The sequence below is a fragment of the Sinocyclocheilus anshuiensis genome, unplaced genomic scaffold (genome assembly GCF_001515605.1).
Source record: "Sinocyclocheilus anshuiensis isolate Anshui unplaced genomic scaffold, SAMN03320099.WGS_v1.1 scaffold1312, whole genome shotgun sequence".
Classification (NCBI taxonomy): domain Eukaryota; kingdom Metazoa; phylum Chordata; class Actinopteri; order Cypriniformes; family Cyprinidae; genus Sinocyclocheilus; species Sinocyclocheilus anshuiensis.
The window spans coordinates 442897-453704 of record NW_015544237.1 but is presented as its reverse complement, the minus strand read 5'-3'; the positions used below and the strand labels follow the sequence as shown (position 1 = coordinate 453704).

Sequence of the window (10808 nt, the reverse complement as noted above, 5' to 3'; positions counted from 1 at the left end):
GACAATAAAATAAACCTGCAAAATTAGAGGGTGATATGGTGAGGATTTGGGAAAAGAAACAATAAATATTATTAAATTCGTGACCAACAGGCAAAACAAAAACAATCAGCCGCGTATGTCTTTACATGTAGCCTATCGAACAGCATGAATGCAAAAGCATGGTCACAACATTTGCCTGCTAACCCATTATTTCTCTTATAAACAAAGCTTTGTACCTCACTTGTCATACATTAATATGTTTAATGTGAGCAGCAGTGTTTTGCCGGGATATGAAACAAAGTAAAATGATCCCAAACGTAACTACGGCACACTCTCTTCATTTTATCAAATGATCATAATCACATCTATTCATTTTACAGTCCTGCTACTAGCCTTTTATTTAGATTAAAACCCCTTTAATTCGGGCGAGGAAGCCTGCGTTTTGAGTGGCTTTTGCACATGCTGTCATGCCGGGGACTATATGCCACTGCAATTAATGCATTTTGCAGTATTAAGGTTAACGATTAATCGATTAATTGATCGTTAGGGCTGTCAAAATTGCTGAAAAACTAAATTCGAATTTTGTACTTATATATTATCAATATTCAAATTATATTCGAATTTAAAAGGCATAATTTCAGTTTGGGGGAAAAAGCTTTTGGCTTCTCTCCTGAGGCCACAAGAGGGCGCATCGAGCAAAATATTAATTATGCACGTTTCTTCAAAGCAATAAAATAACAGACTATCTTTGAAAAAAGTGCATCATGTTTAAATTAATGTTTATAAACCATATATAATTAATTAAGTTGCTTAAACAATTAGAAACAAAACAGCATCATGTATGCATAGTTTAATACAAAGGACCAAAAACCAATCATAAAGAGTACTTTTTCCATTTAAAAACATGAGATGCAGTGGGATGGGGAAAAACCGCCATAAATTCGAGACATGTTTTTTCAAAGTTGAACTTGCTGGCTTTCTAAACATGCGGCTCTCTTGTGCGAGACGCGAGTGCAACGCTGATAGATGTCCGTCTAGAAAATGTGATAAATATGCATTCTGTGTGAATGGCTTGGTTTCAGTTTTGATGCAAACAACATCTTCTCCGCATTGATGTTCTCTTTTTCCGCAATATTTTGAATGAACAACGCAGCAGCGCCGCATCTAGTGGCTTCAACTGGATAGGCTAACAAACACATAATAATGCAACGACACTTACATCGTAATCGCATGTCGTGCGCCACTGATAAGACAGCCTGCATTCAAATGTGGATTTTTATTTTAAATTCGACGAATATTCGAAATTCTTTTTTTTTTTTTTGATAGCCCTATTGATCGTTAATTTAAATGGCGATCGATCATGGAAATAATCCAAAATTGACATCCCTACTACAAATCGATGAAACTGATCCGATCAGGTAAAAACCATAGACACTGGTCAAAGACTATAGAATACCCAAGATGTGTCACTCGCAACGCTCAATATGGCCGCTCAATCGCAGGAAGCCCCGCCTTCTGAATGAAAGAGCCAATCGCTAATCGGTAAAGTCAGCGTGTCACTGGTTCAGTGCTTTGCCGCTGAATGTCAAACCATTGACATTTCAAAACGTTTGGAAACAGTTATGACGTAATGAAGCCTCGTTTACTGAAATCACGTGACTTTGGCAGTTTGATACGTGCTCCGAACCACTGTTTCGAAACAAATGATTCACAAAAGTTTCGAAGGAGTTCTGCTCGTCTGATCCAGCTCAACATGACGAGCCTCAATCAGTGCTTCACTCTCACTCAGTGTCGTCTGCTTCTCCCACAGACTCCAGAGAACACCCATCAAATTACAGTGTTACGCCGTCGACTCCGGCACGTCTGCGAGAGAGTGTGTGGAATACATCGTCCTCGATCTGAGATCAGTGCAAGAGATCAAACAGGTCAGATCGTCTGCTTTCTGATATTAACGTGCCAGTGCTCTTCTACACTGCCATTCAAAGGCTTGGAATAATTACGATTTTGAAATGCTTCTGAAAGAAACCTCTTCTGCTCAGCAAGGCTGCATTTATTTGATCAAAAATGCTGTAAAAATGTGAAATATTATTCTTATTTAAAACAACTGTTTTCTGCTGATTTCTGATTATTATCAATGTTGAAAACAGTTGTGCTGCCCAATAATTTTGTGGAAACCGTGATTAATTTTATTTTTCAAGATTCACAGATGAATAGAAAGTTCAGAAGAACAGCATTTATTTGAAATAGAAATATTTTCCAACATTATAAACGTCTTTACTGTCACTTTTCATCAGTTTAATGCATGCTTGATTAATAGTTTTTTTTTTTTTTTTTAATCTTTCATATCCTGAACTTTTAAATGGTAGTGTATCACAGCTTCCACATTGATAATAATCATAAATGTGTTTTTTGAGCAGCAAATCAGCATATTAGAATGATTTCTGAAGATCATGTGACACTGAAGACTGGAGTAATGATGCTGAAAATACAGATTTGATCACAGAAATAAATTACAGTTTAACAGATTTTCACATAGAGAACAACTGTTTTAAACTGTAATAATATTTCACAATTTTTACAGTATTTTTGATCAAATCAATGGAAAGCAGAAGAGACTTCTTTCAAAAACATTAAAAATCTAACGTTTGACCGGTAGTGTACATGAAGGTTTTACATAATTTAAAAGCGTCTTATTAGCCGGCTTTATTTTGTTCAAACTATTCGGTTGTTTTGGCTTATCTGAAATTCTTCTATGTGTTCTTCAGGCTCCTAAATGGCATTCTTTGCTCAGTAGTAAGTACACAAAACTGAAACCTGCTCTTCTGATCAGCGTGATCTTAGAGAACGACACCAAACCAACAGCTGAGCAGTTCAAAGCAAAGAAAGCCCCGCTGAGACCAGGTACCTGACGCTCCGCTCTTTCTTACACTGATGCGCACATCTGATGTTTCTGGTTTCTTTCCTTTTTCCTTTCCATTTTCCATTTCTCCTCCTGTTCTCTGCTTCTGTTGATGGGCTTCAAAGCTTCATGTTCAACATGCATGTTTGTTTTTCCACACGGTGTCTCAGGTCAGTGCTGCTTCAGTTCCGTCTTGTAAGGCACCGTTGTTAAAATCAGCATTAAAAAAAATAATAATAATGCTGCATTTATTCCAAATAATAATAAAAAGAAATTCTTAAATTATTGTTTTTGAATTTTTTTTTACCAAAATGAAAAAACGTTCTCCACCACAAAAACAATTTAACAGCTGAAATAAAATAATATAAATATTAGAAAAAAAAAATGAAAATGACATTAAAAATTAAAATGAAAATTACTAAATTTTTAAATTATGTAATATGGGATCCTGCAGTTTCAGTGGTATTTTAAATTAATTAATTAACTAACTAACATTTTATTTATTTATTTTCTCTCTTTCTTGAAATGTTTTTTCTGAATTAATGTATTTTGATATGCTAAAATGGGCTCTAATAGTTTCTGATATATTTTTATTTATTTTTCTCTCTCTTTTGTGAATTAATGTTTTTTATTGATGTGTAATTCATAGTTTGTGTGAAAAGTTGATCAATATATTGGTTACAAAATACTAACTGGAAATAAATATAACCAAAAACAGAATTATAAAAAAATTTAAACCTAAATAGCAATATTTAAAAAAAAATAAATAAATAATAATAATAAAATGGACAAAAGCACAAATAAAATTACTAAAAATGTATCTAAAATAAAAATGATAAGTAAAATTATTAAAATAAAAGCTAATTGAAAATATAAGTAAAAACATATGACCATATAAAAATAATACTAAAGCAACACTGGTTTGCTATTGGTCAATGCTAATTGGTTAACTAGCAGTAAAATATCTATGCAGTCATTGTTTTAGGCTGTGATTGTAGGAGATGTCAATAGTTACACAGTAATTTAATGCTGGTTAATGTGATGAACCTTAAAGGGGTGGTTGATTGTGATTTCACTTAGTGTGTAATGTTGCTGTTTGAGCGTAAACAATATCTGCAAAGTTACGACGCTGAAAGTTCAATGCAAACGGAGATATTGTCTTTTAAAATTATGGCAGTTTAATGCCTACAAATATAGCTCGTAGGGACTACAACGAGCTACTTCCCAGGTTGGTGACATCACAAACCCTGAAATTTACATAAACCCCGCCCCCGGAAGCATGCAACAAAGGGGGCGGGGCCATGTTGCGCTGCTTTAGAGAAGACAGGGCTCCAGACTGCGACCATTTTTTCTGCCGGTGCGAGTAAATTTTGTGAGTGGTTGCACTCGTGCTGCCATTTCTGTTGCATATGAGAAACATCAAACGGCAAACGAAACAAAAGTGTAACAAAATCCCGCTACTCGTTTGAGCTGCGCAGCACGGATTGTTTATCAGCTCGGACCACGACGCAAACAAACTTGTCTGAGCTCAGAACAGCTTTACTCGGGAACCAAAGTTGATTTCGCAACACTGTTACAGCACAGTGCTGCGAGATCCAGTGAGAAGCATTCAAATTATGCACAGAAATCTCTGTTATAAACCGATCAAACAGCGCTGACGTAGAAAACCAGAAGCAGTAACACTAACTGTAACCATGGTGATGTGGAAAAAATACTCCAATGTTATTACATTGTTCATTTCAGGGTTTGTACAGCCTTTTGAGAGAGAAATTCAAGCAATTTTCAATAACTTACAAGCATTTCACACAACTGTTTCCAACACTTTAAAGCTCCTACATGATCCAATTTGAATGTTATTTTCAATGGGATGACCAAAATATACTGTGGTGAACAAACACTTGTGTAAAATTAAAAAATACATCAAATCACCATTATAACCTGTAGATGGCGGCAGAGGAGCACTTATTTGCTTATTAGTCATTCATTTATACTTTTTCCTTTATATTTTGCAACTATAAAAAAAATCAAGAAATCAGATTTTGTGAAAATAAATAAAGGACCGGAGTTATATGAACTTCATTTTAAACTACACTTTTAGTAGGTTTATAAGCTGTTTAATAGGATAAGAGTGAAGAATAATTCACTGGATAGTGTTAATTCACTGAATAATATTCTCTGGAATATTGGAATATAACAAACAAAACATCATATTTTATTGCATTTCTCAACTGGTATGTTATATCAGAATTATTCATATGTTTTTGTCGTTCTAGATTATGAACTGCCTGCTGACAGCGTGGTTTATCTATGGATTTACACAGAACTAAAACTCGCGATCGCTCGCGGAGAAAATAATTTCCATACAGTTGTATTTATTTAGATGATGGAGACGTTTATCGGTGAATCCAATACTACAAAACCGATATCCGATTATAGTCAAATTCTTAAATATCGGGAAAAATATTGGTAAATCGATATATCGGTCAATCTCTAATTATTAGTAACTGCAATTAATGCAAAACAATAGTATATATATATTTGTCATAGCCCTCTGAAATTAAAAGAATACTGTACATTGTAATTTCTATGAGTTAAGTCTATTTATTATCAAAGCATTTGTCAGTAATACAGTTAAAATGGGGAAAATAGGGAAAATATGTGAAGTATTGCATTGCAGGCTGATTTAAGGTGTGCCCCTAAATTTTCTGCTTGTGCTCCTAAAAAATTTCAGACAGGGGCTACAGTGCTCCTATAAAAATAGTTAGTCTGGAGCTCTTGAAGAGGAAGAGTTGTTGCCATGCCGTTAAAATCTAGGGGTGCACAAAAAATCACGAACTGGCGTTTTAGCCAATTACAACACACTGCGCCAGCTAACCAATCTGAGCCCATCGCGTCTTTCTGAGGGAGGGGTTTCATTAAACCATAAAATCATCAGAGCGTTTTTAAAAACGAAGCATTAAAGGTGACATATCATGAAAATCTGACTTTTCCAGGTTGTAAGTGCTATAATCAGGTCCACGGTGCATCTACCAACCAAGGAAACGTGAAAAAGATTAACCCAGTAACTTTGTTTTGGGAAGCCTTTTTCTGCAAGCGTCTGAGAAAATGAGCGTGTCTGATTTCGCCCAGCACTACACTACACTACACACTCCTCACATCTCACCTCATCACTACATCTGGTTTACAAAAAAACAAAAAACAAAAAACAAACAAAAAAAAAACTGTTACACTTGTTATTACTTGCACTACTGTCTGTTCATCCAGAATACTGAATGATCCATTTGCACACTGCAATATTTTCTATGCACTTTTTTAAATTTCCATTGCACTAGTGTTTTGTACAGCTTAATGTATCGCTTACATATTCATTTGTAAATGATGTTCATATGTTCATAGTTTCTGCTTATAGTGTACATACACTTATTACATAATCCATATGTATAGTATGTTCATAGTATACCTATCTGTATATCATGCTGATAGTATTTAAAAATCTGTAAATTATGTCCATAGTACTGCCTTATCTGTATATTTATTGTACATTTGTAACATATTGTAGACACTGTATATCCTGTACTTACTGCTTATTGCACTTCTGGTTAGATGCTAACTGCATTTCGTTGCCTTCTACTTTACATGTGCAATGACAATAAAGTTGAATCTAATCTAATCTAATCTAATCTAAACATAATCAAGCCTAGAAAAAAAACAGTCAACCACCCCTTTAAACTGGTTGTGAGTGTCGCTCATGTTGACTCTAATGATTGTTTTGTTAATGAAGTCACTGTAAACTCTGTAGGTTCTCCAGCGCTGGTTCCTCTGGACTCTGATGAACTCAGAGCGGTTCTAAACACTAAAAAGGCTTTCATCAGATCGGACCTGAAGATGTCTGCACCAACATGTTTGTGCTGTCGGTAACGGTTGCGTTTGCTACTAAACTGGAGCAGGTGAAAAGAGCTGCTGTCGTATATCAGTCTCATCTGCACATATTTAATGTACATAATGACTAAACAACACATTTTCCTGATCTTCAGTTGATCTCCAGCTCAAATAAGCTGTCCAGCGAGGGCGCAGAGTTCTTCTTCTATTATACTCTACTGGGGAATGACGTCACCAGCGAACCTTTCCAGAACCTCCTCAGTCCAAACTTTGAGCCTGAGCGAGCGTCCGTCTGCATCCGCAGCAGTGAGCGAGTCCTGCAGCTCTTCCTCGCACAGCAGCCCTTCCTGCAGGTCAGCACAGATCTCTGATGGACCTGACAGATAAACACAGATCACTGATAGAGCTGACTCTTTAATCACTAGGGGTTAGGGCTGAGTGATTTTTTTCAGATTTTATCGATTAATTCAAATGTAATGTTTTGCTATGATTTTATATTTTAGAAATCGAGGAATCGCGATTTTGAATAGAAATATTACCAAACGTTAGAATTAGACACTTTGACAATATGCCAATGATAATAGTAAAGAGAAAAGAACGATCCAACCGCATGTCGGCTAGGGATGGGTACCGAGAACCGGTATTTTTTTGGACCAGTACATAATTGGGCCAATACCGGAGTACCTATAAGCTTCAGGACAAATGATACTGTTATCGATACTTGCGTTGTTTTATCTCCGTATACTTCAATGTTAACGACGAATTAGAAGCTGCTGCTTGTCATTTCCCTTAACTGAATGATGTGGCCGACGACGTGCGTGTGATATCCATGCACATGTGCGCTGTGTGTTTGCGTGCAATCAGTCATCGCGGAAAGTGAAACATTCGAAAGTGTGGGCTCAAGTAGTGCTGGGCGGTATACCGGTTCATACCAAATACCGGTGTTTATTTTTCTTATGATATGAATTTTTAAAATACCGCAATACCAGTGTATGTCACTTAAACAACGTTGGGAACACGACACTGTTTGAAAGGGGTCCCTTTTCACAGTTGCACTGTGGTGAGGGAACAGCTGTATGTGTTACTAAGTGTGAAAGTTCCGAAACTGAAGCTGTAGAAATTTTAACAACGTGTTATTAAATATTGGAATACCTACGATTATTTCATGTTCAGTAGAATTTTTCATTGGCAGTTTATGTTAACTAATGTTAACTAATGAAGCCCTAATGTAAAGTGTGACCGAACAATAAAGAATCAAAACACTTTCAAACAATATCTAGGGCATGTTGTAGTCCAGATTCAAATGTAAACAAAGTTTGAAAATAAATAGCCTATTATTTGGCGCTGTGATGAACATCATAGGAAATACACAAATCTGAATGGCTGTTTAAATAATTTAAACACAATTCAGAAACAGAAAATAGAGCAGCTGCTTTGTTTACAGGGTTTCATTTAAATGAATTATTATTATTATTATTATTTCTGCAGTTTAGCGCCATCTGCTGTCAGAGAGTGAAAGTGCGCTTTCATTCAGAGCGTCTCTCACATGTTTCTCTATATGCTTCTCGTCCGCGCTTGTTTACATCAGAGTGCGCACGCGTCTTTCACGCAGCATACAGCGATGTTGTGCATTTTGACCAGTTGATGGGAAAAGTATTCTTAAAATGCATTCAAAATTCTGAATAACTTGTAATATATAATTATTCACGGTATTTAGAAGAGCCCACGATAACAATATCGTGCATAGTCATTACCGTGATATATCGCATTACCGAAAACCGGCACAAGTCTAATATGCAGTAGTGTAATTGTGAATGAAGGAGGCAACACTAGTAATATAATGAAACATTTACTAACAAAACACAACATCTACCTCAAGCAACACAACATCTACCTCAATCAATGCGCTGTATTATGTCTCGCGGCTCCAACTAAAACTCACGAGACACATTCACATCAAATGTTGATTCGGTAGAGTTACACTCACGAGACTTATTTGCAATCACAAAAGTACATTATTTCCGCCTGCTTTAAAGCCTTGCCGGTTAAACGGTTCATTTGCGTGCTGTTCTAACGTGTTTATTCAGAGCGCGTACACCCGAAGCGTCCGTACGGGCCGGTTCAACAGCACCTGATTACTTAGTTATTTTAGTTATTGTCTGATTGTGCTAATACTGTCAAAAACACACAAGGTTTACATATAAACACAGTTAATTATGTCTAAAGTGAAAGTAAACAGTTGAGAGAAAAACAGATGCGTGCAGCTCTTAAAGGGACAGTACTAAACATGCTGCCGCTTGTCATTAAAGGGATAGTTCACCCTAAAATTTAAATTCTGTCATTATTTACTCTGTCATGTTGTACAAAACATGTATTTATTCTTGTGCTGAACACAAAAGAAGACATTTTGAAGAATGTGGGTAACTAAACAGTTGCTGGTCCCCAATGACTTTAATAGTAGGGAGAAAAAAAAAGAAAGTCACTGGGGACCAGCAACTGTTTAGTTTCCCACATTCTTCAAAATGTCTTCTTTTGTGTTCAACAGAAGAAAGAAACTCATTCAGGTTTAAAACAACTTGAGAGTAAGTAAACGATGACACAATTTTCATTTTTGGGTGAACTATTCATTTAATGTTAATAAAATAAAACGCAAAGAGAAAAATAACTCGCTGATCTTGACTGAAGAACTTTAATACAGTTGCTAAAGTTCAGCAGTAATAAAATAACTTGAAATTTTCAACAACTTTTCACTTCATATGTTTTTGCACCAAATAGCATCGTTAACAGTATCGATAAGTATCGGTATCGATAATATGTAAACGATCCCCATCCCTAATGTCGCGCACGTGATTAGCTGTTTATGTGTGACTAGGGTTGGGTACTGAAACCCGGTACCAATATGGCACCTATGTAACCGGTATGTACTAGAACCGAATCCGAACGCAGCTTTCGGTGCCTCATTTCGGTGCCATGCCTGAGCGATCAATTGAAATATTTGTCCTCTGGTTCTCTGAAACGGACATCACATTCCGACTTAAAAGCACAACTCGGGAAATGAGAGCATTCAAGGAGCGAAACCATACCGAACAGTGACGTCAAAAGGTACGTACCGACATTTTTTACAGTTCTCTTTGTATGTGTCTTTGGTAGGGCTGTCAAGCAATCTTTTTTTTTTATCTAATTAACTACATGATGTGCCGATTAGTTAATCTAATTAATCACACATCAATTTTGGCTGAGATATTACTCCACAAAATATAATTTAAAGCCATTAAAGCCATTGTGTTAAATGAGAAAAGCATTGAATAGACATTACATAAAAGTAGATTTAGAAAGAAATATTTTGAATCTGCATTGCATAAATAATGACAATAAAGTGGTATTAATGTTTTTTTTTCTTCGTATTGAAATATTAAATTATTTAAAAAATGGAATGATATTCTAAATATGAAAGTAAAAGCGCCAGTAGGTGGCGGCGAGTCACTGTTTTAAAGGATTAGTTCAATCCAGAATAAAAATTTCCTGATCATTTACTCACCCCTGTGTCATCCAAGATGTTCATGTCTTTTTTTCTTCAGTCGGAAAGAAATTAAGGTTTTTGAGGAAAACATTCCAGGATTTTTCTCCATATAGTGGACTGGTGCTCAGTTGTTTGAACTTCCAAATTGCAGTTTCAATGCAGTTTCAAAGGGCTCTACAGGATCCCAGCCGAGGAATAAGGCTCTTATCTAGCGAAATGATGCTCGTCTTGCTTTAGCCTGGGTTACGCATTACGTAATCGCGTTGAAAGGTCATGTGACATAGGCGGAAGCACCGACCCAGTGTTTACAAAGCGAACATGCAAAGACTAACAGTGTTCGTACGGGTGCTTCAATTCCTTGAAAATGCTTGAATTTTAATGTAGTGTTTTCAAGGTTTGAAAAATGCTTGGATTTTGGATAAAGTGCTTGAAAATGCAGGTGAATTGGTTTCAGAATAATTCGCTTTCTTACTGAATAGTTCATCATTCATTTTTTTTTTTTTTTTTTGCATAAAATAAGCCTTACAGGCC

The 10808-nt window shown here is 35.9% G+C and overlaps 1 protein-coding gene across 1 annotated transcript in view; it reads left to right on the top strand.

Annotated features, from left to right (window-relative positions):
- The first annotated feature begins 1601 nt into the window (after positions 1-1601).
- The window catches only part of LOC107697578 (centrosomal protein of 120 kDa-like), a 34935-nt gene continuing 25728 nt past the window's right edge, over positions 1602-10808 (top strand). Inside the window, exons 1-5 of the mRNA XM_016498377.1 lie at positions 1602-1606; positions 1790-1904; positions 2745-2880; positions 6740-6825; positions 6913-7110. Coding sequence (XP_016353863.1) covers positions 1602-1606; positions 1790-1904; positions 2745-2880; positions 6740-6825; positions 6913-7110 — 540 coding nt within the window. The remainder of the gene's footprint in view (positions 1607-1789; positions 1905-2744; positions 2881-6739; positions 6826-6912; positions 7111-10808) is intronic.